Here is a 14614-nt window from a genome sequence, read left to right on the forward strand (position 1 = left end):
GCAGATTTACACCCCAGACCGCTGAAGGCTGAGGTCAGCTATGTGCTCTTTGACCCACCCCGCAACGATGACAGAGTTCAGATGCCACAGAAGAAAATTCTCTGGCTGAGAGCCGCCACACTGCCCGTTCTGATCCCTAATCACCCAATTTTCTTACCTTTCAACATCTTCACTGCCACGGTCACTGCTTCTTTTGGCCTGTCTTTGTCAATCCCCACCGCCTCGGCCATGACCACTTGGCCAAAGCAACCTTCTCCCAAGGGCTTGCCCAGCGTCAGCCTGGAGGTGCAAACAGCAGATTAACACACAGCATCTGCTGCAGGGGTGCAGCCAGTGAAATTCCAGGGCTAAATATAAAAACCTTTCAACTAAAAACCTTTCAGCAACTTGCTGCAGCGCGAGGGAGGGGTTTATCATATGGAAGCAATAAGGGCTGGGGGCGCGTCGGTTTCCGCGCGCGCCGGGGTGTGTTTGCTTAGGGGTGGTGGAGTGAGCAGCTCAGAAAGGCACAGCAGTCACTAAACCCAGATTTTGAGAGAGCTTTTTGAGCTCTCCTCAAGGCTGCACTTGATGGCTCGTGAGGAGATGCAGTGTGGAGCGGCAGAGCTTTGAAAGAGCACCAGAGCATGGCTGGAGTTGGGGAGCAGCTAGCAGCAGGCCAGCGTCTCCTGTCACTGTGTCAGCGCTGCTCATCTCTGTGTCCACACTGACTGCAAGGAGGTGGGAGTCAAGTTTCAGCCACAGAGGGTCCAGCACAGTGGCTCTTTCTTGGCTGCAGGCTCTTTGCAGCCATAAAAGTCTTGGCTGAGGGGACCAGAAGGTGCCTCCCGCCTGCAGAGCCCAGGCTCTGCTCAGAGAGGGGAGGCAGAGACTGGGAAAAACAAACTCGGTTGTGATCACAGCACCAACACCAAACCCTCCTAAAAGGAGCAGTCACTAAGTGGGCTGTGCAGAATGCATTTTGTGGAGCATATTCCTGGTTGCAAAACCTGCTTAGATCTAACAGACAGACATAGGGATGTCGATCTCAGCTCCATGAGGAGAAAGAGATGAAATAAAAAAGAAACTTGAAAGCCTATGGGCAAAATCTTTTTGATTCCAGCCTGAGTGCTTAAGGGCTAGTGCCTTAACTTGCAGAGAATACCTTGTGACACCCAGCAGCAGTGCTGTGGCAGGAATCAGGGAGGATGCTCAGTGAGTGTGATGCTGATAACGTTATCCAACATAGAGGCCAGATTCAAGCATTTTTGTAAACAAATTCTCAAGGACTTGACTTTCCATGGTCAACAGGAGGATTTCACAGACATCACAGATGTAGGGATTCAGTCTTAAAAGCCTGGACACCTGTCTTCCACGATGAAGCACAGGGAGAGGCTGTCATGCCATCACCAGGGATGTTAGATGAGGGATAAGTGATTTGAAACCCTGCTTATCTGCTCGGGCAGGGGACAGAAGTGAGGTGGCTCCTCCTGAGGGCAGCCAGCTCACTCTGTCACATGGGCTCTGGCTTCGTGAGAATGCCTCGAGCTGTTTTGGGCTGGTTTCTAAAGCAAATGCAAGTTTTAAAAAGGTGCAAAGACTGAAGGGCAGCATATGCTATGCTGAGGTCACCCTGCCTTTTCTCCAGAGCTAAAACTGAATTTAGGGTCTTGGCAGAGAACAAACATTTGCATTGGAAATTGGTTAATTTATGTGCTATTGCCCTGCTAGGACCAAAGTTACAAACCCCTCATTGTGTGCCTGCTGCCCCCCAGCCTAATAAACTGCCTCTAAATAGCCTCCTTTCATTGCAAATCTGCTCCCCCTACATTTGCGCTCAGCACTGGGTTTAAATGTTTAGCAACTCTAAAATTTTCCGCATTTGGTGGATCCCCCCAGGGCAGGGGCTGACAGGAGCACATATACAGACCCCCACTGTTGACCAGAGTGCTGCAGGTGGCAATTACAGCCTTTTGCTCTTGTTTTCAGCTAAACCAATCAAATGATTTCCAGAAGAGTTATCAGAAAGCTCAAAATTACAGTTTGTCTATTCAAAAGTTACAGCCCTGAACTTCCAGAGAGAACTGTCCATGATAAAAGGTGTTGTTTTCTCAAAAGACCCTAAAGACTTCTTAAAGCTAGCACTAATTCTGACAAATAATCATGTTCATAAAGGTTCTACCTTTGTTAACATTATCTCTCTTCTGCATGTTTTTTTCTTATATTGAGCAATATGGTTAAAGTTTTAATTAATTATGCAAAAGCTCATTTTGTATGTTAGTCAACAGACTTTGAAGAAAATATTATGCAGCCACGTGAATTTGAATATATCAAAATTCAGCATGCTCTGCTTGAAACCCATCACTTTTAAGCCTCAGAAATTGCACATGCACCCAATGTGCAAAATGTTCCCCTACGTTAAAAATAATCATCTCTATTAATACATGTCAATACAAACTCAACACCAAATCCTACCCAGAGATATGACAGAAAGAAAAGATTGTACAATAGTATCATTTAGACTTTCTCTATCTCATACATGTTGTATTACCTGTTTTTTTAAATATTAGCCAATTAAGTAGTCAACTAAGAAACATGGGGAAATCACCATTGCCTTTCAACAGCGCTTGCATGCGGATATTTTTCCCAGTCTGGATCACACCAAATTTTCCTAACTTATTTCCTAACAGAGGAGCTACATTTCAGCAGAGCATCTCAAAACCTGCAATAAATCTGAAAACATAATCGGGGCTGCAGGCAGAAGAAATTCCATTTCTATTTAACCAAACTGATCTCAGACAATTGAATTGAATCTTCAGAGCAGCTTCAGGTAACTGAGATTTTCCTTCAAACCAGAAGAACCCTGGCAGGCATGAGGAGCGATGCTTCCCCCTTGCCACGTGTTTGGGGTTACTCAGACACACAGGGGAAGCAATCCACGTACTTATCCCTCGGGAACTCCCACTTTGGGTCTTCTGGCAGCTCATACTCCGAGACTCCAGCCAGCATGGGGGCATCAGCAGTGGAGGAGAGGCGGGTGGTGATCCTCACCAGGGGCGTGTTGGAGTTCATGGAGGAGCTCGAGTCGGCCGACACCTGTGGTTGCAATGCAAGATGCAACAAGGGGGAAAAAAAAGATGGAGATGTAATCTTGGCCCAAAAGCTGAAAAACACCAGCACCTGACACCAAGCCAGCTCAGAACCCTGGTGTTAGGAAGTGGCTGAATCTAAAGTCTTGGTTCTAGTGCTCTGTTCTCACATTTAGCCTCCTCTGTATGCACAATACTGGCTCTAATGGCTGCCAATGCTGTCAGTCTGTCCCCTAAATCAAAAACCACATAAGTTTTAAATTTATTCCCTCAGAAGGCATTTTTGCTTATCATATTAATTTTTTTTAAAATAAACTGGCAGTATTCACATTACTTCCCTCAGATATCCAAGTGGGCTGCTTATACCATGAGCAGAGGTGACCAATAAGTTCTCTTTTTCCACTCCTAGTTGTCCATGTCACCACATCTTTTCCCAAATCAGCACACCCATGTGGGGCTCCATCTCTTCTCCCAAGGAAAAGCAACAGCACAAGAGTAAATGGCCTCCAGGGAAGGTTTGGATTGGATGTTAGGAACAGCTCCTTCAATGGATGGACTGTCAGGCTGCCCAGGGCAGTGGTGGAGTCACCAACCTCAGAGGGATTTGAAATATGAGCAGATGTGGCACGTGGGACATGGTTTAGTGGTGGTCTTGGCAGGGTTAACATTTGGACTCAAGGATCTTAAAGGTCTTTTCCAGCCTATATGATTCTACTACTTTGTACTTTCCAAGTACTCAATACTGAAAGCATCAAAAAGTAATCACAACACTTCAGTTTTCAATTAACTACATTCTTACTCTACAGGAAATGTGGGGAAGAGGTCCTAAAAATAACTCAGTTTTGAACCTCTGGAGTGTGATTTCTCATCAGCTCCAATATCATCCTTAGAGTACCAAAGGTACTTATTGATAAATATTCTGAAAAAAGAGGCTGCTGCTCCATCCATGCAATTTGTTTTGTTGTGAATCATCTGTAAGGCTGTTTCCTCAAGCCTGCAAGCAGCAGCCTGACATCTGCTGCCCTCAGAGCTTCAAGTGAATACTAACACAAAATAGAAATGCTTGTATTATCAGTCTTCCCCTCCTGAGAGTGAATCCTCCTTCTCTCTCCACGCCACGATCGCGTCTTGGCCAAGCCCAAATCCAACAGCCAGGCTGGGACGAAGGAGTCACAAAGCCATCACTGGCACCCATCCTCACACCACAGAGCAGCAGGTTCTTCTCTTGGACCCAGCTGGAAGCCTGGAGCACCAGAGCACCCACACCTTTATCACCTGGATGAGGATCAGCTTTGCCACCAGGTTTGCTTATGTAAAATGTCACCAGGTTGCAGCTTTGTTCCACAAAATTAGATTTAAAAAGGGCATCTTTCTAAAACCAGAGGTTAAGAGTAGAAAGAGGTTTCATAAGGAAGAAAATGTTAAGGGTTGCTATCAAAAAATGAATGTTGGTAAGCAGATTTGCAGCTGACAGACCTTTCCTGATATCAGAAACAGCTCCTGGACACAAGATGAGGCCATGGAAAGAGAGAGTGAAACTGCACAAACACAAGGCCACCATTCAAAAAAGAAAGGTGACTGCTTCGGCCCCACTCATCCCACCATCATGAATGTTAATAATATTTACTTTCAGCAAATACAAGTACCTGGCACATTCCTCTAGGAAAATAAACCCACTGACCACTTGGGACACAAACAGAAAAGCAGTATTAAGGCAGACTATGGAGCTGTAAATAAATCAGTGAGTGAATATTGAATGGAGTCCTGAGAGAGAGAGATGCTGCCATGCCCAGCCTGCAGAGTGGAACTCACCTGCTGCACCAGGCAGCAGGACAACCAGGACTGGAATCTGAACTGCCTTTCCCCCCCCCCCCCCCCCCCCCTTCTCATTTTCATTATTTCACAACAGTTTGAAAATCATGCTTCAAGAAATGAACCAGCTCAGCACCAAGAAATGTGCAAAATGTGCAAATCTCCAGTGTGGCAGCTCCTCTGCCCCCAACCCTCCTTTCCTGAATTCCACTTTTCTGCTATTTCTGGCCTCCATTTTTCTACCTCTCACCACAAACCTATCAATACTCTCTGACCACTTCCTCCATATTTCCAAAATCTACTTACTCTTCTCCAGTCATTCTACCAAGATCTTTATTCAAGTCTTGATTCTTATATCCTTTACTAATTAACATTCCTTTTTCTTCTGCACCTGTCTTTGCCATTACAGCCATTGTTTTCAAGGGACAGAAGCAAAGCTACAAAATTTAGATACTTTAGGTATCAAAAATGGTCCAGAGTTCTGGATTCTGGGATCTTCGTTTTTTGGGGTTTTCTTTGGGTTTGTTTGGGGGTTTTTGTTGTGTTTTTTTTTTTTGGTTGGTTGGTTGGTTTTTGTTTTCATTTTTTGGGTTTTGTTTTTGTTGTTCTTTTTCTTTTTTTATGAATACTACCATTGTACTAGACACTGTCTGGATCTCTTCCAGAGTTTCACTTTTTCACTACTTTTCACACTCACCATTCAGCAGCTTTAGCCTGGTTAAAGCCTATAAATACAAACTTGCAATAAACTGAAATACTCCAGTGATGCATTTTAAACACAGAGCTTAAACAGCAATAATGTATAGAAAAGAGCAGATTAAAGGCTCTGCCAGTTTCCCTTTTAACACTACCCCACGTGTTTACCTCACAGCAGAACTGTGTGATGGGCCAGAGATACTGGAGGTAACCAAAGTGCATTAATGATGAGAAATCCAGAGGAACTGCTCCACGCCTGGGAGAAGACAAATGCACTGCACTCCTAGGGAATATTCTCCTGATTGATTAACTGGAGCAGTACAGGGAGTTACAGCAGCTCAAGGGCTATAAAAATCTGCTCCAGAAAAGATGAAGCCAACCCAGCCTGGCCTGTGGTTGGGGGAGATTTTCTGGTTTGAAATGGCCTCTCACCTTTCCTGCAATAAGAAAGAATTAACCTTTGATCTCCTCCCTTGAGCATTTTTTTTTTCACTGCCTCAGAGCACACTATAAAAGACTGAGGAAAACCCTACCTATTCCAAGGTCAGGAGACATGGTCAGCTTTAATCTACATTTAAGTGGCAGCTTTCTATATTTTTCTTTTTTTTTGTATTTTTCTTTTTTCCAGCTTGCCACGTGCAGCTCTGCTCTCCAACCCCTCACCATGCAGGTTCACCTGTCACAGGTGAATTAAACATTGTGGGGGCCCACTCGGTGTGCTGACACCCTGTTTTAGGTGATGACACTGCTCTAGGGAGGTGTTTCATTCCTAAATTAAAGAAAGAAAGGTGAAAGTCAGCTTGAGTTGGGCAGAGCACTGGAAGAACCATTGTGGTAGATGTTAACCTCAACAGGAAGGCAGAGCTCCACCAGAAAATATTCCTTTGTGCTTTTAGCAGGCCAGGAGTGAGAACAGCACCAGCCTCAGGCAGACCTTCAGCTCCAAATCTGCACTGGAGAAGGAGAAAAGCCCAATGCACTCAAACCTCACCAACAATGCCTGATTATATCCCAATTTTCACTACATCCTCCTCCCCTGACCAACACACTGTGCCTTAATCAGCTCTCAGTTAACGCTCTACAAGCATTTCTAAGCAGCAGAGCATTTAAAACAAACAAATCTTTGCTGGAATCTCTGAATGCCATGTGGCAAAATCAGCTGCAGAGCAGTGTGTAATTGTCTGTAATTGATTATGAAGGGTGTTTTCCTGCACTGATAATTCATACCATGTCCTGGAGCCTAGATCTGTCAGTTCTGGCACTCATGCTGGGACATTTTAGCAGGCATGCAGTGATTTCCTATAACTGTCAGCCTTTTTGAAGGCTCTGCGGTAAAAGTTTATTTGAAATCATACGCATATTTGTGTATTATAATTAGTAAATAATGCTGTTAGCTGCTGGTAGGAGCAGCACATCTGAGTGACCAGATGCAGGAAAATACAAGGTTAAATGCACTACACAAAATTGGGTAATCCTAATGTTAAGTACTGACATTTAAAACACATGCACCACCCCTCCATGAAAAGCACTCATTTGGAAACACTTACACACAAAATAATATCCAGTAAGTACCACTAGAAGAACTGGTAGTTTCCATAAAAAATCCAAGCATAAAGAAAAAAATAAGATAAATATTTAAGGTAATTTCAATTCAACAATATCTTACTGACAGTTGTGTATTAATCTTTGCACTTCACAGTCTATTCCTCTAAAAAATTATTATTTTATTGCTCAATATTACATGAAATACTACATTACTTTCCTTTTTCCTGATCACTTTTCTTTTTTTTTACATTTCTGCTGCCATCATCATTTTGAATTATTGAAGTACACCATTTTGAACTATTCTGCTGGGTGAGCTCAAGCCTTGCTTTAAATTGATCAGTCTTTGTTCATCACAAATACACCCATTATATCTTTATGAAGGATTAGACTCCACAACAACAACAGGCATAAATTAATAGAGTGTATTTTAAATAAAAAGCATAAAAAAGATCACTGCTTCCTGTTTAAGACACGTGCATGTTGAGGGGGTCCAAATTTGACAGATTGGCTGTGACAGCCCTAACAAAAACCTTTAGTGATGACAAACATTTGTACTTGACTTTGAGCAAGTCACAAGAGATGGGATTGTCTTTTTGTCTGCTTCAATTATACTTTATCTGTTAAAACAAAGGTTCTACAAAATGGATGCACATCCTATTGAAGGCTAATCTGTATTCTTTTGGTTCAGTGGCCCTGCCACTTAAAGCCTGTCCTGCAAATCAGCTTGTGAGGCTCAATCCCAAAAATCCTTCATCCCCTTCCTCTCAAGCTGGTACCTCCATGCAGGTAATATTTAACTGCTTTGAGGAAAAGAGGAGCTGCCTGCCGGATTTACCTGGAAAAACCTGAAAATTGAGTACCAGATCCTGGTGAGGATGAGGATTGCAGGGGACGGGAGCTGATAATTCCTGACTTCATGCGAATAGAACTGAATTTTGGCAGGGAAAAAACGCCTGCATGTGGGGAATGATAAAATCCTGTGGTAGCTCAGGCTAAACAGAGCAGGAGGAGCCAAACCAAACCATATGTTACTCAGCAAGACTCTTCTCCTGCTCAGACAAGATGGCATCAGAGCCGCGCAAACGTCTCTCTGTGAACCAGGATTATTTTCCAGCCCAGATCCTCAGGGACCCTGACCCAGCAGCACAAGAGCTTTGAAAACAATATCAAGAATTTCCCAATCTGTGGCCTCATTTCTCTGGAATTCCAACAAATCCCTGGATCCAGCCCCATTCACAAGCCTACCTGCCACGAGCATCTCACTCCTTCTCATCCTCCCACCTCATCCTTCACACACAGCACAAAGGGAAACCTTCTCTGATCCACAGATAAATAAAGGTTTAGTGGCAAAACCCCACCAAGTTTAAATACAGTCCTCTGAAATACAAATAAACTGGAACAAAGTGAGCTTGGTGGCACAATAAAATGGGGTTGAATGATCCAGAAACACACACCCTTTAAATAAAACATCTGGATTATTTTTCAATTCTTCGCTTGTGACAACAGCCCTGAAACCCAAAACCAGATTTAAAAGACGCAGAAACTGAAGAGCTGCTGCAGCCTCAGCACCAAGGAGAAATTAGGGAATATTCACAAGCAAATCTTCAGGGACTGCTTGTCTGATCCTGCCTTTGCAAACTGACCAGTGAAATCATCAAACCACAAATACAGATTGCACACAATGCTTACAGTAGTTACATTTTCCTCCATGCAGACACAAAAGCACAGAGACCTTCAATGAGCAACTGCTGCTAACAAAACAGTACCAGGAACAATTGGGAGCAGTGGGATTTTTGCTTAGGGGTTGAAACAGCATTTGCACTTTCAAATATAAATATTTTTTTTAAAGTATTCCCAGTTTTAAAAGCAAAATGCCATTTCGGCTAAAAAAAAGCAAAAACACTGAAATAAACTGATAAACCCCAACGTGACAAACATGCTGTAAGACAGTTTCTTTCCCCTGTGAAAACAATAGCTTTGGAGAAGGTCCACATTGCATCATTTAAGGATAAATAGCTAAACTGAGGGCAGTGGTTGGCACTGCTGTCACATGAAATGAAATAACACTCTGCTCCCCGAGGAACCATTTCCAGCTGACACAACTGAGCTCACACCAAACCCTAGGTATTTTTTATACCATCAACTTGTCTCTGAGTCATTAGGCTTTTATATTCAGGCAGAAATCTAATAAATGTCTCCTATCTAAGCAGTTGATGTGTATCTCCCTCTCTCTCTGGCTAAGCACACATCATCTGAAAGGGCTCCTTTGTCCAGAAATCTACACAGATCTTTCTAGCCAAGAGATGTGTGAATATTGAGCTGAGGGCTTCTCATCACTCTTTCTGACACATTCAGAGTGAAAAGTCCCTCTTTGTCCCAGTGATACTCAAGCAAATGAGTAAAATCATAAAATTTAAAAAAAAAAAAAAAAAAAAAGGGAAAAAACCCAACCCGAAGTGGCAAACAAAGTCAGAAAAAAAAAGAATTAACATTTTTTGCTCATAAGACAAACCAAATGTCTTTCAGACTGGAGAACATTCTGGTGCCCCACCTCAGGATTCTGTAAAATACCGAATTCAGAGGATGGTAGCTAAAGCCTTCCACTCCCTGGTATTTTTAACCACGGAAATTCAGACACCATGAAACAAGGGTCCAGAAAAATGTAATGCTGTTCAGAATCTCCCACTCTGTGGGCTCATGCACCTCATTTCAAACACTTACCCACACCGAAGAGCTCTTTTTAAGGTACATGTATTACTCTGACAGTGACAATATTCTGGACAGTCTGCAGAAATCCTGCACCACTTCCTCATGGTGCAGATGGACACAAAGTGAATCCTCACACCCCAATGCCCTGGCCACAGCCTGGATCCAGCCCCCTCAGAGTTATTTTGGCTGCTGAGGTGAACCCCAGCCTCAGATTCCAACATCCCCCATTGTGCAGGGCTGAAACCTGGGGGTGCAGAGCTCTGGCCTCAAGACCTATTGCAAGAAAATCAAAATCTATTAAACTCCAGCTCCTAAAAACTCCTAAAAACCACAAATCCTTCAGGAGAGGACAGTGTGGGGGAATGGAGGCTGTTTTGGCAGGTGGTGGCCTGTGATAAAGCCAAAGTCCTGTTACTTGTTCAACTGGTGTGTTGCTCGTGGCATCAACCTCTCCAGAATTGTTCATTGCCAGCCACAAACAATTGTAAAATGTATTACATGTGATGCTGTTGTGTGCATTTTAAATCTGGCACTTGCTTTTGTTTTTTGCTCAAAAGCATCATTATCTTAATCAAGCTGTCCAAGATCTGATATAGTATCTCCCCTATTTTTACTTTATTACAGTCTTTTTCTATTTTGAGGTGTTTTCTGGATGCCTAGCTGTAAAATTCCCTCCCTCCAGTCTTCAAAAGTCTTCCTGAGAAATACCTCTCTGTATCTGGTACCTAGTTACCACAATAATAATCACCTTAGAAACATCATAAATATACAATTAAATAGGATTCTGTTCCAAAGCCCATTAAGGCAGTAACATTTTTTCCATTGACAAGCTGTGGGATCAGGCCCCAAAATACTTGAAATACATTTTTTTTTCCCCTCATCTCCAGACTGCTAATACAGAACATATTTCAGTTTTTACATTTCTCCTACCCTGATTTCCTTGAGACACCCATTGTTATGCTAAGACCTCTTCTCCATCCCACCCGCCATCCGCTATAATTTATTAACTCCCTTCTTCTCTTCCCTTTCCTCAGCAGGAGGGATGTGCTGGCTCAGTTGTTGGGGTAAAAAATAAGTTTTTTGTAACTCTTTATCTACTTTCTGTTACCTGTCTGCGCAGGGGGATTCTCTTTGTGAGCTTGTGCACGGCGGGCTGGCTGCTGAAGTCGGGCTTCTTGGTGGTGTTCTTCATGCGGCACATGATCACTGTCAGCACCATGCAGGCTATCAGGAACACCCCTATGCAGTAAATTGCTATTTCCAGGTAGTCTGGAGAGGTTGGGTATTCCTTTTCTTTCTCAGGAGCTGGATGGGAAGGTTTTGGGAGGGAACAATCAGGCCACAGGGTTAGAGAACAGTGCAGTGTTTGGCACAGCGCTTGGAGCAAAGTAATGGTAAAATATAAAATATAATAACCAATTCTTGTGTGGTATTCAGAGCACTGGATGTTTAGGCCATCTTGTAATCTGAGAGTAATTTTCTTCTCCAGATTATTGCTTTGATTTTTATCTGAGAGTAATTCTTTTTTCCAGATCACAGCTTTGATTTTTCAGTTTGCACTGAGTGTGAGCTTGTGCATCTATGTATGCATAGACAAACATACACATGTGTCTACCTAGGTAGGTACGTAGGTATACATTGAAATATTGCCTTAATCATATCCTTATCATATGAGTAATATCCTTAATCATGTGAATAATGATTAAGGATAATTTTAGAGAGAAGCAAAAACTGTTCAAATTAGGCTCAGATTCATTTTGTTACTTGAGTCAAAATGTGTAAGTACAGCAATTCGTGTGAACCACACAAAAGCACATCCAAAGATAAAACTGTGAATTAGCTAGCCTGAATGAAAAGTGTCTAAATTTTAAAATAAATATTTGGGCTTGAGCCTGCTTGAGTCTGCCTGTTTATTCAAAATTTGTAGTACGATCTCAAAATACAGAGGGAAGGGAGGATGAATCAGTCCCCCATCACCTATAAACTCAGCTTAGGGGTTTCAAAAGGGTTTCAAGGAGCTGGCTGTCCAGCTGCTCAACCAGCTGTGCTTTATGCTGGGTGCCCAACTCCCCTGAGGTCCTTTGAGGAGCCCAGTGCTGGATTAAAAAGCATAATTGAAGTGAAAAACGAATTGGCAGCGACACGTTAATTAACGAGCCCTCTTGTGCGAGGACTGCGCTCTTTCAAGTAACCTCACCAGTGGTTACCGGCCTATGAGATTAGATTTGGGAGGGAGTGGTTCTCCAGAGCTGTTACTCTGATTGAAACCATTTTGAAGCTATCTTCAAGACAGTTATATGTGCAAACAGTGTCCCTAATCCCTTATCTGGGATTCAACCCCCGGATAAACAGCATTCCACAGCCATCAGCGGTCACTCCGCAAGCAATGCACGTTTCATGCTGAAATTTTCTTGTGCCTTTCCAGGCTTAGAAAAATACTTTTTTCAAGAAAATTGGTTTAAAAAAAATGCTGTTTAAGCACTTGCAAAATGCAAACACTGCCAGCAGAAGCAAGCTCTACACAAGCACTGCTCTGCCTGCTTGGTGACACCTCACAGGCTCGGGGTTCAGTTCAGAGTGAGATGGAATAAAGCTGCCTTGTTCAATATATTTCAATAAAAGGTAAGAAATTATCTGCAGACAGTGGGAATGTTTAACTCCCACACTGTGAGGCTCAGCAACACACACATGCAGGTTTTGTACCTCTTCCTTAGGATTAACAATTAATAAATGTTAAGCACAAGATGACCCAGCAAACCTCAGGTGGTTCATGTTTTTTTCCAAAGGAACTCCTGAGGCAGCTGCCAACAGTTATAAATGAGAAAATTTGACTAATGTCAAAACCAACTACAGTTACATCTTCTAACAGCTGATAATAATTTTCAGGCAATAAAGCACATTGATGTTTGTTTCTTCTAAGGACAGAAACATCATCAACCCCAGAACAGCAAGACATGCTTTGCAGTAAAAGCAAATGACTACTTGTTTCCTTAGAGCATGCAATGTTTAAAGATGCACGGAGCCGATTCCCAAGATATGGAAGGCACTGCTTCTGTACATGATCCTCTGGCACTGAAATTGGAATTTCCATGAGAGATTTGCATGATAGGTAAAAGTGAATTGAAGTACACTGAACAGCTCAGGCATTTTAATGAGCCAGTACATAACCATGGCCAAATTAGTTCCAAACTTTGTAACGAACTGAATTTCATCTTCTTGACAAAGTTTACAATGATTTACAGGCTGATTATCAGTTGTCTCATTGAAGTGCTAAGGAAATGCAGCTCCTTAGCATTTCTGATGATGTAAAAACATTTCAATTAAGTGCAATAGCCACACATCCCACACCATTTTTTGTTGTTGTTGCTGTTTGATTTTTGGAGTTGCAAACTTGTGACAGAACAACTCACTGGCTTGAGACAACTGTGCTTAAAAAAACCAAAATCATTGTAAAAGTCCTTTTTTTTTTTTTTTTTGAAGACAGAAGCCGTGCTAATTCTGCAGCAATCAACAAAGGGGAGGGGGGAAAAAAAAGAGGAAAAACCACAGAAAGAGAGCAGTGTATACCTGGCAGAACTGTCAACCATGCAGTGTGAAAGGATATCCCAATAGAATTACCCGCCAAGCATGTATACTCCCCAGCATCCTCAAAAGTTACATTCCGTATATAGAGAACCTCAATCTCTTTGTCCGTGGTGTTAACACCGGCAGCCTAAAAAAAAAACAAGAGGGAAGCAAGAGAAAAAGCTAGACACTGAGAGAATTTTTGTGGATAGGGAGGTGGAGCCACGGGGCTTTGCACTTGGTAAAGGCAGAGGTGCAGAGATGCAAAGCTCCTTCCCCATCCACAATCCCTCATCCAAAAGGCGTTTACCAACAGGTCCCAGCTCACCTCAGAAAGTAATCAACACCCTTCACCAGACCTAAACTCACCACCTAAACATGCATGCAATCAAAAGACATGGAAAAATTCACCCACAAATCTTTTTTTTTTTTCTCCTTCTTCTTTTATGACAAGAGAAAGTTGAAAGAAAAACAAAGAGAAAAAAAAGTAGGACAGAATGTGGGATCCTTCACGTGTAGAGACCTGTTTCAGAGGAAAGAATTTACCATAAAAGCATACTCTAAAATGATAAAAAAGGGGTGAATTCTGCTCCAAAAGACAACTTAGTAGCTGTCTTAGATTGTATGATCCTTGCATCACCCACTGCACTGCAGTTTTGAGTAGTAACTACTACTGTACATTGTGAAGAGTTGCTAAATCTCATTTAAATCTCATATCTGGAAATATTTGATGGTTTGCCTAGAAGCACAGTGGAAAGTATCCCAATCCTTGCTCAAAAATCAGAGATCTTGTTCAGTTGTGGCTCTCACAGATAGGACAGAAAATACTTCAAAGGTTTGAGAAGTATTTTCTCAGGAGATGAAAATAAAACATATTTTTCTACATCTTAAAGATTGAGAGGAGAAAAAACTCTGCACATTTTGTGGTTTTTACTGGTCATCTTCCAGACTTGTTGCTTGACATTGTACACCAATCCAAGTAGCAGTGATTATCCAAACTCATACAAATGGAGTAAATCTTAGGTCTGGAACTTCCCAGCTGCCCCAAGATGGGCACGTCAGGGCATCAACATCAAGATCTCAGTGATGGAGGATTAGAGAAATTAATGTTTGATACTTTTGATCTCTGTTCCGTTCAAAAATGTTACTTTGAAATACACAATCAGGGAATAAATACCTTTTTATTGGACAATTTGGAGGTAAAATTAGTTGTGGGCTGC

General features: G+C 42.3%; 1 protein-coding gene across 2 annotated transcripts in view; it reads right to left on the reverse strand.

Annotated features, from left to right (window-relative positions):
- Positions 1 to 14614, reverse strand: part of FGFR2 (fibroblast growth factor receptor 2) — an 80238-nt gene that overhangs the window by 13876 nt on the left and 51748 nt on the right. For both annotated transcript variants that reach the window (XM_058028784.1, XM_058028783.1), the window contains 4 exons: positions 13398 to 13542; positions 10939 to 11135; positions 2924 to 3075; positions 158 to 279 (listed from right to left, as the gene is read on the reverse strand). In XM_058028784.1, coding sequence (XP_057884767.1) covers positions 158 to 279; positions 2924 to 3075; positions 10939 to 11135; positions 13398 to 13542 — 616 coding nt within the window. The remainder of the gene's footprint in view (positions 1 to 157; positions 280 to 2923; positions 3076 to 10938; positions 11136 to 13397; positions 13543 to 14614) is intronic.

Source organism: Melospiza georgiana, chromosome 8, assembly GCF_028018845.1.
Source record: "Melospiza georgiana isolate bMelGeo1 chromosome 8, bMelGeo1.pri, whole genome shotgun sequence".
In the NCBI taxonomy this organism is placed as follows: domain Eukaryota; kingdom Metazoa; phylum Chordata; class Aves; order Passeriformes; family Passerellidae; genus Melospiza; species Melospiza georgiana.